General features: G+C 38.4%; 1 protein-coding gene across 11 annotated transcripts in view; it reads left to right on the top strand.

Annotated features, from left to right (window-relative positions):
- Window positions 1-17,330, top strand: part of BBS9 (Bardet-Biedl syndrome 9) — a 492,396-nt gene that overhangs the window by 15,559 nt on the left and 459,507 nt on the right. For 10 of the 11 annotated variants that reach the window (XR_012512240.1, XM_074379845.1, XM_074379844.1 and 7 more), the window contains one exon: window positions 14,265-14,387. Coding sequence is in view for 9 of the 11 variants with exons in the window: in XM_074379845.1 (XP_074235946.1) it covers window positions 14,276-14,387 (112 nt within the window). In the remaining 2 variants the exon portion in view is untranslated. Of the gene's footprint in view, window positions 1-358; window positions 452-14,264; window positions 14,388-17,330 lie in introns of all 11 variants that reach the window. The other variant, XM_074379847.1, reaches the window with a different exon arrangement.

Here is a 17,330-nt window from a genome sequence, read left to right as displayed (position 1 = left end):
TTATTTTTGTAACCCAAAAGCCAGGTTTCATGACTGAAAAATATTTTATTAGTTTTGTTCCTTACTATCCTTCCTCCTAACCTATCAGTACTAGACCCAACTGCTTATCTTAATATCTCAATGTCAAGGCCTATATCTTTCTTAGATTGGAATACAAGTTGTTATTTTATTTGTGTTTCAATTTATGGCTAATTTTTCATTTTCTTGATGGCTTGGGTTGTCTTCCAGGAGAAAGGGTGGAATTTATTTTGCTAACTTTCTGAATTTAATTTGCTATTGTTCTTTTTTTCATATTAAAAAAGTTGTAATCATTTTTATCTTTTCTGCCATGCTGGGCTAATGTCTTTATTTGTTGTAGAGACGAAGTCTCACTATGTTGCCCAGGCTGGTCTTGAACTCCTCAGCTCATGTGATCCAACCTCCTTGGCCTCCCATAGTGCTGGAATTACAGGTGTGTGTGCCTCTGTGCCTGGCCTATTGTTCTTAAATAGCAGTAAATGTGGCCAAAATACAGGAGTGTTCTACTTAAAAAAAAAAAAAAAAAAGTTAAACTTATTTTTTTTTGTGGAATTTGAAGCACAAGCAAAAGTATAAGGAATAACAAAATGAAGCCCCATATATTCATCACTATTTGTTCTCTTTAAAAAAAAAACAGCTTCCTTGAAATATAATTCAAATACTGTACAATTCACCCATTTAACACAAAATTCAGTTCCTTTTTTGTATATTCACAAATACGTGCAATCATTACCACAGTCAAGTTTGGAATATTTTTATCAACTCAAAAAGAAACTTCACATCCTTTAGCTATAACTCTCCTTTCTTCTTCCTTCTCCCCTTCCCCCAGACCTAAGCAGCTACTACTACTTTCGATCTGTATGAATTTGCCTATTCTGAATATATATATATTTTTTTTTGAGACGGAGTTTTGCTCTTGTTACCCAGGCTGGAGTGCAATGGCGAAATCTCGGCTCACCGCAACCTCCACCTCCTGGGTTCAAGCAATTCTCCTGCCTCAGCCTCCTGAGTAGCTGGGATTACAGGCATGTGCCACCATGCCCAGCTAATTTTTTGTATTTTTAGTAGAGACGGGGTTTCACCATGTTCACCAGGATGGTCTCGATCTCTCAACCTTGTGATCCACCTGCCTTGGCCTCCCAAAGTGCTGGGATTACAGGCTTGAGCCACCGCACCTGGCTATTCTGGATATTTTATATAAACAGAATTGTATAATAGGTGGCCTTTTGTGTCTGGCTTCTTACACTTAGCATGTTTTTAAAAGCTAGATGTATCTGATTCTAAAACCTGTATGCTCTTCATTTATGTTGTAACATAAATCAGTATTTTGTTCTTTTCTTTTTTATGGCCAAGTAATATTCCACTGTATAGATACTACCTTTTGTTTATATATTCATCAGCTGATGGACATTTGGGTTGTTTCCAAATTTTGGCTATTATGAATCATGCTACTACAAACATGTATGTATAAGTTTTTTTTGTATGGACATTTGTTTTCATTGCTCTTGGATAGATACTTTAGAGTCAAATTGCTGTGTCATATGGTAATTCTATGTTTAAGTGTTAGAGGAACTTCTAGATTCTTTTCCAAAGTGGTTGCATCATTTCGCATTACCACTAGCAGGACATGAGGGTTCTGATTTCTCCGTATCCCCACCAACATTTATTACTATCTGACTTCTTCGATTCTGTCATAGTAGGTGTGAAGTGGTATCTCATAGTTTTGATTTGTGTTTCACTGATGACTAATGGTGCTGAGGATCTTTTTTTTTTTTTTTTTTTTTTTGTGATGGAGTTTTGATCTTGTTGCTCAGGCTGGAGTGTGATGGTGGGCTCAGCTTACTGCAACTTCTACCTCCCAGGTTCAAGCAATTCTCCTGCCTCAACCTCCCAAGTAGCTGGGATTACAGGCACCTGCCACCATGCCTGGGTTTTTTTTTTTTTTTTTTTTTGGTATTTTTAGTAGTGACAAGGTTTCACCATGTTGACCAGGCTGATCTTGAACTCCTGACCTCAGGTGATCTGTGTGCCTTGACCTTCCAAAGTGCTGATATTACAGGTGTGAGCCACAGAGCCCGGCCTTGAGCATCTTTTTATGTTCTTATTGGCCATTTGTATATCTTACTTGGAAAAATACATGTTCAGACCCATGGTTCATTTTTAATTGGACTTTTAAAAAATTATTGAGTTGTATGAGTTCTTATATATTAAAGATATAAGTTTCTTATCAGATATATGATCTGCAAATGTTTTCTCCCATCATTTCATCTTCTTGATGGTGTCCTTTGAAATCCAAAAGTTTTTAGTTTTGATGAAGTCTAGTTTATTTATTTATTTTGTTTTTTTGAGATAAGGTCTCACTCTGTTGCCCAAGCTGAGGTGCAGTGGCATGATTTTAGCTCACAGCAACCTCAAACTCTTGGGCACAAGCCTTAAACTCCTGCCTCAGCCTCTCAAGTAGCTGGGACTATAGGCACACACACCATGCTCAGCTAATTTTTTATTTTTTGTATAGATGGGGTCTCGCTTTGTTGCCCAGGCTCTTCTCAAACTCTCAACCTCAAGCAGTTTGCCTACCTCAGCCTCCCAAAGTGCTGGGATTACAGGCGTTAGCCACTGCATCTGGCTTTATTTATTTATTTATTTATTTATTTATTTATTTATTTATTTATTTTAAGACAGAGCCTTGCTTTCCCATCCAGGCTGGAGTGCAGTGGTGCAGTCACAGCTCTCGGTAGCCTCAACCTCCCAGTGTCAAGCAATTCTCCCACCTCAGCCTCCCCAATAGCTGGGGCTACAGGCACATGCCATCACACCTGGCTAATTTTTATATTTTTTGTAGCGATGGGGTCTCATCATGTTGCTAAGGCTGGTCTGAGACTCCTGGCTCAAGCAATCCTCCTTCCTCAGCCTCTGAAAGTCTTGGAATTACAGGCATGAGTCGCCATGCCTTGCCTTTATTTATTTTTTATTACTCATGTTTCTGGAGTCAAATCTAAAAATCCATTGCCAAATCTGAGGTCATAAAGATTTACTTATATAGTCTTCTAAGAATTTTATACTTTTAGCTATACATTAGTTTATACTTAGATCTTTGACACATTTTGAGTTAATTTTAAAAGTATGATTCAAGGTAAGTGTCCAATTTCATTCTTTTGCATGTGGTTATTCAGTTGTCTTAGACCCATTTGTTGCAATTACTTGTTGAATGATCTTGGCACCCTTATTGAAAATCAGTTGGTCATAGATGTGTGTGTTTATTTCTGGACTGTCAGCATTTTCCATTTATCTTTATGTCTATCCTTATGCTAGTGCCATACTAGCTTAATTATTGTTGCTTTAGTAAGTTTTGACATGGGAAAGTGTGAGTTCTCTACCTTTGTTCTTTTTAAATTTTAAGATTGTCTTTGCTATTTTGGGTTTCTGAAAATTCCATACAAATTTTAGAATAACCTTGTTTATTTCTACAGAGAAGCCATCTGGGTATCTTTCAGAGATTGCATTGAATCTGTCCATTGATTTGGAAAGTATTGCCATCCTAACAATATTAAATCATGAACATGGGATATTTTCCATTTATTTAGATCTTCTTTATATAGCAATGTTTCATAGTTTTCAAAGTATAAGTTTTATACTTCTTTTGTTAAATTTATTCCTAAGTTTTTTTTTGTTTTTTTTGTTTTTTTTTTTTTTTTTGAGATGGGGCTTGCTCTGTTGCCCAGGCTGGAGTGTAGTGGTATGATCATAGCTCACTATAATCTTGAACTCCTGAGCTGAAGTGATCCTCTTGCCTGAACCTCCTATGTAGCTAGGATTACAGGTGTGCATCACCGTATCTGGCTAACCTATGTATTTTACTCTTTTGGGTGCTATTGTAAATGTAATTTTTTTAAATTTCAATTTTGGATTGTTCTTTGCAAGAATATGGACATATAATTGATATTTATGTATTTATTTTATATCCTGTAACCTTGCCGAACTCATTTTTTCGTTTCTAATAGTTTTTTAGTGAATTCCTTAGGATTTTCTATATACAAGATTATGTCATCTGTGAGTAAAGATAGTTTTACTTCTTTTTTTCTAATTTGGAAGTCTTTTATTTCTTTTTCTTACCTAATTGCTGTAGTTAAGAGCATCCAGTATGATTTTGAATAGAAGTGGTGAAGGTAGACATCCTTGCTTTGTGCTTGATTTTAGGAGGAAAGTGTTCAGTTTACACCATTAAGTATGATGTAAGCTGTGGATTTTGCATAGATGTGTTTTATCATTGTGAGGATCATTCCTCCTATTCCTAGTGTTTGGAGTGTTTTTTATAATGGAAGAGTTGGATTTTGTCAAATTCTTTGTCTGAGTTTATGGAGGTGATCAAGTGGCTTTTGATTTAGATTTTATTGATATGGTGTATTACATTAATTCATTTCTGGATGTTAAGGATGCCTACCTTGCATTCCTCAGGTAATTCCATTTGATCATGTTGTATAATATTTTTTACATGTTGTTGGATTCAGTTAGCTAGTAGTATTTGTTGAGATTTTTTGAATCCATATGCATAAAGGGATATTGGGCTGTTGTTTTCTTGTGATGTGTTTGGTTTTGGCTTAGAGTACAATAGATTTATAAAGTTAGGTGGGAAGTATTCTTTTATTTTTTGGAGTGGTTTTTGAAGAATTGGTATAATTTTGCTTTGTTTGGTAGAGTCCACCAGTGAATCTGTCTTGGCCTGGCCTTTTCTTTGTGGATAGTTTTTTGATTACTAATTCAATTTCTTTCTTTATTATGGATCTGTTTAGATATTTTATTTCTTCTTGAGTCAGCAGAGGGTCTCCTCTGTTCTTGGGTATACCAGTGGAGTGTACCCAAGCCCTCTGCTCCCCTGGGTGTCCCTCCTGTGCTGTCGGTGCCCAAAGTCAAGGGGGTCGAGGTGGCAGGGGAGTGGTGTATCAGCACTGCCGCGAGCACGCACACACCTGGCCAGGTTGCGACAGCCCCTAGGCTCGCCTTCAACATTACTTTGAAATGGGAGTTGGCGCTGGGAGTTGAGAGAGTCCAAGGAGCGGGAGTTGGCACTTCCAAACTGCAGGGGTAGTGGTGCTTTCCGGGCCCGCGAGAGTGCAGGGATGCCTGGGTCTGGAGCGGTATCTAGTTGGCTGCAGCTGTGCCCAGGAGCGCGGGACACCTACCCCTCCAACTTGGTAGGAGTGGGGCTCTTGCCTGTTCCCAGCCCACTCTGGCTCCACAGAGTGGGCAGCCCCTGCCATGCCTCCCCCGCTGCAGCCAGTGTCTTCGCAGTGGCTGCCATCACTGCTACTTAAGTTGTCTTGAAATCCACCCATTTTTATCAAAGGAAATTAGTGGTATTTCAACTTTGCACTCATGAGAGTTTGTAGATTCTTAATTTCTTGGAGTGGGCAGTGCTCCTTCTCTGCTTCTACCTTTGAAATTGGAGAGAGGCACTTGGGAAACACATAGTGACTATTTATTATCAGCCCAAATTGTTTTTTTCTATTGTTTATTAATTCTTTAAAGATGTAAGTCCTTATTGTTCAATAAATTATTGTCTATAATGGTGCATGATACAACTTCGGACATTGGGGGAACAAACATACAAGATGTTTATGTAATGGAATTTATGAAATTCTGCTATGTACTACCTTATGTTTTTCCCTGTTATGGAAGTCATTGTTGTCTGAAATATTGTTGCTTTGAAATAATTAAGGTAGCTATGGTCTTGTGAGGAAGAGCCATTTGTTGGACATAGGTTTAAAATTAGCCCTTCCTCCATAGTCTTTAAAGGTTAAAACAAAGCAAACAATCAAAAAATCCTTCTATCGACATACTTTTTCAGTTTTTTGATATTAAATTGCAGATTTATTGGCAGCCTAATGAGACAGAGGTCTAGAGACCAGGGAGAGAGTATGCAGAAGCAAGGTCCTGCCAATAGCTGTGTGAGGTATAGGAATCATGTAACATCTCTGGGCCTCTCCTATTAAATGAGAGGATCAGCTAATTGATGAATACTTTCCAGCTGTTTTAGATCTTTGATTGTAAAAAATTTTTTCAAGCCCTCAAAAGGTGACTGATGGCAGAGCTCCTCTGAAAAAGAAGGGGAAAACTGGCACTCTGCTTTAATATCCACTTAGGCAATCAGGTATCAGTTACATCCGTGCCTCTTCAACCTTAAGGTGTATGTGATTCACCTGGAGATACTATTTGGGGAGGATGAGATTCAACATTTCTCATAAGCTTTTGTGTGATACAGATGCTGCTGATCCAGGGATTAATTACACCTTGAGTAAGGAGGATTTCAGGAGCTAACAAAATGGTGGGTGAATAAGGAAAAATTGATAGAGTAGGAGAAACAAGAACGATTTTTTTTTTTTTTTTTTTTTAAGAGACAGGGTCTGGCTTTGTTTCCCAGGCTGCAGTGCAGTGGCACAATCATGGCTCACTGTAGCCTCAACTCCTGGGCTCAAGTGGAAGACTGGCTAATTTTTTCTTCCTTTTGCGGGGGAAGAGATGGGGTCTTGCTCTGTTGCCCAGGCTGGCCTCAAACTCCTGGCCTGAACCGATTCTGCCGCCTTGGCTTCCCAAAGTGCTGGCATTACAGACATGAACCACTATGCCTGCCCAAAAAGGATTTAAATGATGCCTTTGTTATTTTGTCAGTATAAGTAGATTTCTAATTTTCTGTTAGAAGTTAATGAGAAATGAATGTCTTCTATAGACATTCCTATTTGTAGACGTTGTTGGAAAGTTGGTTCTTTTCATATTGGAGGATTTTAAAAATTCTTTTTTTGTCTTTTAACTGCCCACTAGATCATAATATAGGAGGATTTTTTAAATATTCATTCCAACAAGCTGAAAAAATTTAATAACTAATAGGTTTTTAAGGCCATTTTCCTAGGATAGCTATTTTCACTTGATGCAATAGTTATATTTGAACCCCAGCTTTGTCTCTCCTGGTCACTTATCTAAGGATTTTGATTTTTTAAGTATGTCATTCATTATCATTGATGGAAAAAACTCTTCTCTTTCTCCTTTACCTGGTTTGGTATGTTCTCTAGGCAGGCCCCATGAAGTTTTCTTTTCTGCCTGTGTTAGGCAAAGGTAAGACACCCTTTGAGTGTTGTATAGTTCTTCCTTTCTTATTTTCTCTCCTTGAGACTTTTAAACTGGTTGATGCAGAAGTGAGCAGAGGATCACTTACTCTTTGGTTGGTTACTACTAATTTTGTCCTTGGCTGTGTCTCCAAATGGAGCTTATGCTTCCAACTCTTCATTTTTTTTATGGTATATCAGCAGCATTTGATACAGCTGGTCACTTCCTTTTTCTAGACACACTTGTTTTCACTCCCTTCCAGATAACTCACTTCTGATTTTCTTTTGATCTTAGTGGATGCCCCTGTTAAGTTTCTGGTGGATTCCTCCTCTTCTTAAACTCTGTACCACTCTTTTGCCTTCTAACCTTGTGCTGGTTTTCTCCAGATTTCTCATCAGGCACTTTTTCCCTTTCTTGATTATGCTTTTTATTCTTTTATCATAGCTATCCTTCATAGCCATGAAGATGACTATGCTGTGTCCTGTGAGTCCTCCTAGGGAATCACTGGCATTTCAAGTGCAAATTTGGGTAATATTCTGCTCTGAGCTGCAAGAGAATGATGTATCCTCAATGTTGTGGTCCAGTAGTATGGCATATTACAGTTCTCCTAGGTAGTTGGCATATATGATAAAAATATATGCGATTTATTGAATACTATTATTTTCTTCTCAGAAAATCCAATAGAAGTATGATATAGATGTTTGTTATATTTTTTGAATGCTTGCTGCCAGATTTGAAGTTTAGTCATCTGACAATTTGTATGCTTATATAATGTCATTAGTAATAACAAACGATGCAAATATTTTTCAGAAAGTCTCCCTCGTATTTTGAAACTGATTATAAATTTGTTAACCTGTTAGATATTCGTTCACTTCCATCAGCTTCCAGTCTTTTTCTGGCTAATTTCTTTCTTAGCATAAAGAGAGGAACTTGGATGGAGTTTTCTTTCTTTCTCCTCCTGGTATTTTTATTTGTTGTTTGTTTGTTTTTAGCTCACACCTGCCATGGAGGTATTTGTTTTTTTTAAACTAGTCATTTTGAAATAATTTTAGACTCACTTCAAGTTGCAAAAATAATGGTTTCCCAATGAAAACAGTACAGTGGTCGAAACCATTTTTTACTTAAAGACAGGGTCTCTGTCATGTAGGTTGGAGTGTAGTGGCTTGAACAAAGCTCACTGTAGGCCTGATGTGGTGGCTCATGCCTTGTAATTCCAGCACTTTGGGAGGTCAAGGTGGGTGGATCTCTTGAGGTCAGGAGTTGGAGACCAGGCTGGCCAACATGGAGAAACTCCGTCTCTACTAAAATACAAAAATTAGCTGGGTGTGTTGGCAGGTGCCTGTAATCCCAGCTACTCAGTAGGCTGAGGCAGGAGAATTGCCTGAACCTGGAAGGTGGAGGTTACAACGAGCTGGGATTGCACCACTACCCTCCAGCCTGGGTAACAGAGCAAGACTCCATTTCCAAAAAGTAAATAAATTAAAAAAAAAAATAAAATAAATAAAAGCTCACTGCAGCCTCAAACTTCTGGGCTCAGTTGATCCTCTTACCTTAGACTCTTGAGAGTAGTTGGGACCACGTACATGGACCACTATGCCCATCTAATTTTTAAATTTTTTGTAGAGATGGGGTCTTTGTTGCCAAGGCTAATTATAGATGTTAGGCACCGTGCCCAGCCCACTGTTAAATTGATGTTAGTATGATACTAAAGTTAAACTAAAGATTTAATTTGGATTTTATCAGGTTTTATGTTAGATGCACTTTTTTTGTTAAATAGTTATAAGAAATTAATCCTAAAGAAAGTACATTTTGTTATTAACTCCTTGTAGTTACACCCTCCTGTAAGCCTAGCAGCCACCTATCTGTTCTACATTGGTATAATTTTGTCGTTTTGAGAATTAGAAATGTAATTATTTAATCTTTTACCTTTTTAGATTATTTTCATTGAGCGGAATGTTCTCGAAATCTATCCAAGTTGCGTGTGTCAGTACTTTGTGTTTTTAAATTCTTCAGTTATGTTGGTATGGTGTGGATGTACCATCATGTGTTTAACCAGAACATTGAGTTTTTTTTCTTTAATGTAAGTTTAAAAAAATCGCAAAAAGGGATCAAAACCAGAGCAACACCTAACATTTATTGAGTGCTTATGTGCTAGGTGTTGTACTAAGTGGTCTACTGCATTCCTTTTTGTAAAAAACTAAAACTGTATATTTTTTATTTTTAATTGTGGTAAATTTTTGTAACATAAAATTGAACATCTAACCATTTTTAACTATGTAGTTCAGTAACATTAAGTAAATTGACATTGTTGTACAGCCAATCTCCAGAACTCTTCATCGTGCAAAGTTAAAACTATACAGCTCTGCTTTCTCCCTAGCCCCCGACAATCAACTATTCTTAATGTTTTTGTGACTACTCTAGGCACTCATGTAAGTGGAATCATATGGTATTTGTCTTTTTGTGACTGGCTTATTTTACTTAACATAATGTCCTCAAGGTTCATCTACACAGCATCTGTCAAAATTTCCTTCCTTTTTAAGGCTGCATAATATTTCATTGTATGTGTACACCACATTTTCTTTATCCATTTATCCATTGATGGATGTTTAGGTTGCTTCTACCTCTTGGTTATTATCTCTCTGAGATTCTGTCTTTAGTTTTTCTGGATATCCACCAAGAAGTGGGATTGCTGGATCAAGACTTCTATGTTTAATTTTTTGAGGGACCTACCCACTGTTTTCCATAGCAGCTGCACCATTTTATATTACCACCAACAGTGTACAGAGATTCCAGTTGCTTCATGTCCTTGTCAACACTTGTTATTTTTGTGTTTTTTTTTTCTTCTTGAAATCATCATTCTTAGGTTGAATATATTTTTGTTTTTTTTTTGATAATGGATGTAAGGTGATATGGTTTTGATTTACATATCCCTGATGATTAGTGATATCAAGCCTATTTCTATATGCTTCTTTGCCATTTGTATATCTTTTTTGTTGTTGTTTGAGACAGAATCTTACTCTGTAACCCAGGCTGGAGTGCAGTGTTGTGACCTTGGCTCACTGCAACCTCTGCTTCCTGGGTTCAAGTAATCCTTGTGCCTCAGCCTCCTGAGTAGCTGGGATTACAGGCACCCACCACCATACCTGGCTAAGTTTTGTATTTTTAGTAGAGACGGGGTTTTGCCATGTTGGCCAGGCTGGTCTTGAATTCGTGACTGTGGGTAACCCCCCATATAGACACTGAGGAATGAGAGCTAAGCAGAACTCTGGCACAGTTACGGCTTGAGGAATATCTCACTTTATAGTGTTACTACTCAGCTATTTCCTTTTATATAATCCTTTACATAATCATATATTAGTTTATAGAATTAGGGCTTGAAGAATCTCTTTGTATAATCCTCTCTATATAATCATATAATAGTTGATAGTATGAGTGCCTAAAGAATATTTCCCTACATATATACCTATAATTATATCTTAGTTCATAATCAGAGGAATGCAAGAGTGGACACAGTACAGAGCATGAATTAAGGAATAAGCAGCTTATAATCAGAGGAATGCCTAGAGCAGACACAGTGCAGAGCATGATTTAAGGGAAAAACAGTTATAACAGGACAAGAATCCATGGCCCAGGCAGCAGCGTTCAGTATTGTAAAGATACCCGCTGTATGGCAGGCTTGGGACGAGAGCCACTCCTCCTGATAAAGGAGTTGTAGGACCTTGCTCCAGTTCTTATGGAAGGCTACTCTCAGTGCAGCAATCCACCTTGGTGACTGTGAACTTTATCAGCTCTTGCTACTGTGCTGCTTGAAAAGCATCTTCCTATAGAATCTATTGGAAGCTGCCAGAAGGTGGCGGTAACCTTGACAGCTCTGTCACTGCTATATGACTCAAAACATCCTCCTATAAATCTTCTTAGAAGTAGTTTGCCCATAGATAGAAGTGTTGTGCACTGCACCCTCCTCACTGCACATGGCCCACCTTCAAACCTCGGTGACGTAATGGGGGTGGACCCCTTACTGCACACTGCCTTTGCCTTCATGGGAACGGGCCCCTTGCTGTGCACTCTCCACCTCCTGGCCTAGGTGACCTAATGGGCATGGACCCCATGTTTTATTGCTCACGACCCTATCACCGTCCTTAAAGATGATTTCACTCACTGCCCTGCCCCCTAACCTATACACAATAAATACTCATGCTTCTGGACATTCGAGGCCTTGCCTGACTCCGCTCATAGGTGGCGTGGCCCCCTGAGCCCAGCTGCGTTTTCCTTGTACTTCTGTGTCCTGTCTCTTTATTTCTCAGATCCTGCGCCTCAGCACAGTATAAGGCACACCCCACGACCTTGTGGGGCCATCAGCCCTACACGTGACCTCAGGTGATCAACCCTGCTTGGCCTCCCAAAGTGCTGGGATTACAAGTATGAGCCACTGCACCCAGCTCATTTGTATATCTTCTTTGGATAAGTGTCTATTCAGGTTCTTTTGCACATTTTTTATTTTTATTTTTATTTTTTATATATTTATTTTTTTTTGAGACGGAGTTTCACTCTTGTTACCTAGGCTGGAGTGCAATGGCACGATCTTGGCTCACCACAACCTCCGCCTCCTGGGTTCAAGCAATTCTCCTGCCTCAGCCTCCTGAGTAGCTGGGATTACAGGCACACACCACCATGCCCAGCTAATTTTTTGTATTTTTAGTAGATACGGGGTTTCACCATGTTGACCAGGATGGTCTCGATCTCTTGACCTCGTGATCCACCCGCCTCGGCCTCCCAAAGTGCTGGGATTACAGGCTTGAGCCACCGCGCCCGGCCCTTTTGCACATTTTTTAATTGGATGGTTTGTTTTTGATGTTGTTGTTGAGTTGTAGGAGTTCTTTATGTATCCTGGATATTAATTCCTTATCATATGTATGACTTGCACATATTTTTTCCAGTTCTGTAGGAAACTTCATTCTTATTTAATCATCACAACACCGCTCTTACCTTTATTTTGTAAATGAGAAAGGTGAAGTACAGAGACATTCAGTAACTTTTAGTAACCTTCCACTGGTTGCATAGTTATTATGTGGTGGAGCAGGAATTCAGACTCATACAGGTTGCCTCCAGAGTTAGTACTTTCCCACCACATTATTTGCAGTCAATTTCTTGGCCAACTTTGTATAAAAACAAGTGGCCTTGGTTTCTATGATTAGCCCATGTGGAAGGCTAACTTTAAGAGGCAAGTTGATCTACATTTTAAAAAAGTACAGCTGATCCTAATTATGTGCAGACTCTATTTGTGAATTTGCCTACTTGCTAAAATTTATTTGTAACCCCCAAATCAGTGCTCACAATGCTTTTGTGGTTATTTGTGGCCAAGTGCGAAGGAGTAAAAATTGAGTCACCTGATGCACATGTTCCCAGCTGATGTTAAACAACTACTTTCTTGTTTCAGTTTTCATACTGTAAACAAGTGTTCTTTCATGGTCTACAGTATTTAGTGTCATGTTTCCCCCCACATTTTGGTAGGCTTTTTGTTGGCAGGAGTGTGGTGATTTCACTGTTTAAAATAGTCTGCAAATGTAATGCTGAAGTGCTAATGTTCCTGAATGCAAGAAGGCTGTGATGTATCTTCTAAAGAACAGACAGATGGTCCCTGACTTACAATGGTTTGACTTACGGTTTTTCAACTTTAGGAGGTTGTGAGAGTGATAGACATTCTATAGAAACCATACTTTGAATTTTGAATTTCTATCTTTTCTCAGGTATATTAAATACATTTTCTTGGGTATATTAAATGCATTTTAAGCATTTTTAATTTATGACCGGTCTATTGGGATGTAAACCCATCATAAATTGAAAAGCGTTTGTATATGTAATTACATAAGCTTAGTTCAAACTGAGTTCCAGTGCTGGTGGCCATAATTTCCATGGTAATGAACCAGCAATACATATTCAATAAGGTATCTTTAAATATAAACATACAAAAAAGTACATTATGTATTGATTGGTTGAAGAAAATGTTGTTAGTAGAAGCTTGCAGGAATCTAACCCTGTGTTTCTCCTAGGAGCAATGGCTCAGTGTTTGCTGATTCATTGTTTGCAGTGGCCTTATAAAACATAACTTTTATGAATAAGGAGATTTGACTGCATTTTCTAACTACCATTTAAATCAGTGTAACATGAAGGAAAGCCTCATTTACGTTAAATAAACGAACTGTTGTAGAATCCCGGGACATGTGATGCTGTGTTGTAATTCAGAAGGCCCAAGTGCTTTCACATCTGCCATATCAGCAACTCAGTGGTAGGTAGGGCTGGTATATGTTCATTCTAAATAAGAAATCTAAGTAAGGAGAGGTTATGTGGGTTATCCAAGGACACACAGATAGCGGTATAAATGGACCTGAAGCCCAATTTTCCTGATTGTTTTTGATGTGAATTTCCCTCTTCTAGCTTGCCTTTCTGTAACTAGAATAGCAAGAAGTGAATGCTTTTTGAGTACACATAACATACCAGTTCCAGAGCTAGTCACTGATGCATTTGATCTCATTCGTCTCAGTAACTCTTTGTAAAAGGAGATGTAGTTGGCCCTCCATGTCCCCCAGTTTCACATCCATGGATTCAACCAACTGCAGATTGAAACCTGTGGATATGGAAGACCGACTGTACTAGGTCTACTAGGTCATTATATATAATAAGGGACTTGAGCATCTGGGGATTTTTCATCTGTGGGGTCTTGGAACCAATCTTCCACAGGTACAAAGGGCCAACTGTAGTGCAGTCTCACCAATGACTAGACTGAAAGGAAGTTAGGTATCTCACTGAGGACTTACGTATAAAATAGTGCTGATGGAATTTGAATCTTGATCCTCCAAAGAATATGTTCTGTTCTTACTTTCTGCAGTTCTCTCCTAAATGGCTCAGAAGAGAGAATTAGCACAACATAAATGTATATTTTCTAAGCCCAATTTACTAATGGTGTTGTAAAATATCTAATTAATGCTTCCAACCATTTGGATTTGTGGTTTCATGTATGTGTACAAAATATTAAAAAGTTAATATAGAAATGTTATTCTCAAATCTGTCCAATTTTAATTTGCTGTGCCTTAAGACATAATTATTAATTCACAGTGTAAAGTGGATTATTATAAATGTTTTCTTTTTAGAGTGAAAGAAAATGTCTTTATTTAAAGCCCGTGATTGGTGGTCTACTATTCTAGGAGAAAAAGAAGAATTTGATCAAGGATGTTTGTGTTTGGCTAATGTTGACAATAGTGGAAATGGACAAGGTAAGCAACTTATAACCATGCACCTTGGAGCAAAGCTTTACAGAGATCAAATAAAGCCAGGCGCAGTGGCTTATGCCTGTAATCCCAGCCCTTTGGGAGGCCGAGGCGGGCAGATCACGAGGTCAGGAGTTTGAGACCAGCCTGGCCAACATGGTAAAACCCCGTCTCTACTAAAAATATAAAAATTAGCCAGGCTTGGTGGCAGGCATCTGTAATCCCAGCTACTTGGGAGGCTGAGGCAGGAGATCGCTTGAACCCAGAAGGTGGAGGTTGCAGTGAGCTGAGATCATGCCACTGCACTCCAGCCTGGGAGACAGAGTGAGACTCTATTTCAAAAAAAAAAAAGAGAGATCAAATAAAAATGACTTGCTTTTCAAAATATGTACTTTTTAGAACTTAATCGAACTATCATAATTATACCTAATTTTGAAAGTAATTTTAAAAAATAAGTAATATTTAGGTAGCAGACTGATAACTATAGTCCTTCTGTTTTGTTTATGTTCTGGTTTGTATTGATTCTGTCATATTTTTTGCTGGAATTTATTGAAAAATATATGGCATCACTTCATTTAGTAGGTGCTCAGAGGAGTTTAGTACCTCCCACTGTTCTGCTTCACCAGTGTAATTTTCTCTTTTCACATTTTCCTGCATCAAAATTTGGTCTTGTAGGGGAGAGTTAGGAAAATATTTTGAATTTTGAAAAATTTCCTTTTGTAGAAATTCTTTACAAGAAAATAAATTTTTTATTGGCCCTGGAAACCATTCATACCATAATGAAGCTAGTTCTATTTGGTGGTAGAAAACAATTGTTAAATCATTGCTTTCATTATCATAATACTAAAACTTACATCCTAGCTTATTCTTATGCATCTTTATGTTTTTTAAGTCACCTTTAAAACAGTTTAATTCTATATTATTGTATCATTGCTACTTGAAATTTGTATTTGGTTTATAATTATGGGCTTAAATTTTTTTTTTGTAATCCATGTAGTCATTAGCCTCTTAAAAAGAAAACTTACTATAGCTATTCTTTTATTTACTGCATATAAATATTACCCCCTTACATTTTTAAAAATTGGTTTTCTTGCATGTAACAAAAACAGTGGGATCTGCAGGAAAATGTGAAAAGAGAAAATTACATTGGTGAAGCAGAACAATGGGATGTACTAAACTTCTCGGAGCACCTACTAAGTTGTTTTGAAGGAAAATTTGGTCCCTGATTTTCTACTGGTAGGAGATGGGTAGATCTTCTATTCAGAGGGTACTGAGAGGTTCCTCGACCCTGCCTCTGCCCCACTATTTGTTACAGCATGTGATTCCCCAATTATTTGGCCATTTAAGAGTCATGCCACAGAAATACCTGCCAGAGACAACAATTTCAAACTCAGTTCTGCCCAAACTATCTAAAGTTTAGCTTGGTTAGAAACTATGCTTACTGATTATCTGCATAACACACTGTTGACTCATTCATTTGTATTAGAGTTCCTTACTGGGGTGCCACCATGCCACCAGTAGGTTACCAATATGCTGAGATACTGCTTCCCTCACAGTTTGTGGTGAGCTGTGAGCAGCTTCCTCTGTTTTCCGAAGCTTGCTATACAGAAATCATTACATATGTATGTTCCACATAGGAAAAAAAACACTGATCATTGTGTTCCAAAGCCTGGATACCTGGGTCATAATATCCTGGGGTCATTATTATATATCAAGCTTTTGTATCCCAGACACATGAGATGTTATAAGATTGTATTATCTGGGGGTAGGTGGGTGGTGTGACTTAGGTATCCTCATTTTTGACAAGCTCCAGAATAGAATGCTGGCATTCTTAAGTTTGAGAATTATTATTCCCGATCTTATAGAATGGAAAGAACAAGAGCAGTTTTGGATATGCTCTGTTTAAGACAGAAGTGTCTAGTATACAGAATAGAGGTAGAGATTTTTAGGATGAACAATATGGTGTTTGTATTTGGAGCTCTGTGAGTAGGTGAAAATGTACTAGGAGAGAAGTTGAAATAAGAGGGGAAAAGGTATAGAACTGTAACCTTGAGAATGTGAGGCTCAATGGAGGAAGTGTGGGAAGAGTAATAGATTCTGAAAATGTGAGGCTGAGAGGCAGGAAAACCAATTAGGCTGGTACTCAGGAAGCAAAGTTTAGTGATATAAGGACTGAATTTTTTTTTTTTTTTTTTTTTTAAAGACAGTCTTGATCTGTGGCCCAGGATGGAGTGCAGTGGCGCGATCTTGGCTCACTGCAATCTCTGCCTCCTGGGTTCAAGCAATTATCCTGCCTCAGCCTCCCAAGTAGCTGAGATTACAGGTGCCTGCCACTATGTCAGGCTAATTTTTGTATTTTGAGTAGAGAGAAGGTTTTGCAATGTTGGCCACGCTGTTCTTGAACCTCTGACCTAGGTGATCCACCTGCCTTGGCCTCCCAAAGTGCTGGGATTATTGGTGTGAGCCATTGTGACAGGGTCTTACTCTGCTGCCCAGGATGGAGTGCAGTCGTGTGATCATGGCTCACTGCAGCCTCAACCTCCCAGGTGTGCTTCACCACGTCTGGCTAATTCTTAAATCTTTTGTTTTTTATAGAGACAGTGTCTCCTTGTGTTGCCCAGGCTGGTCTTGAACTCCTGGGCTTAAGTGATCTTTCTGCCTTGGCCTCCCAAAGTGCTGGGATTACAGGCATGAGCCACCAAGCCTGGCCTAAAAGTTTACATGCTCTTTAGTAGCAAGTGGTTCATTAGTGTCTGTGACAAGAGTGGATGCATGGGCACAATGGTAATGAGATCTACATTTTCAGTGAATGAATGGGGAGTGAGTGGGAGGCAGGGAGACTATTTATGACTCTTTAAAGAAACTTAGCTGTGAATTGAAGAAGAGGGGATGATGATTTGGAGGCCATGTAGGGTCAAGGGAAGTGGAAAAAATTCAGTGTGTAGGATA

Source organism: Saimiri boliviensis, chromosome 10, assembly GCF_048565385.1.
Source record: "Saimiri boliviensis isolate mSaiBol1 chromosome 10, mSaiBol1.pri, whole genome shotgun sequence".
NCBI classification, from domain to species: Eukaryota; Metazoa; Chordata; class Mammalia; order Primates; family Cebidae; genus Saimiri; species Saimiri boliviensis.
This window is presented reverse-complemented; position numbering and strand designations above follow the sequence as displayed.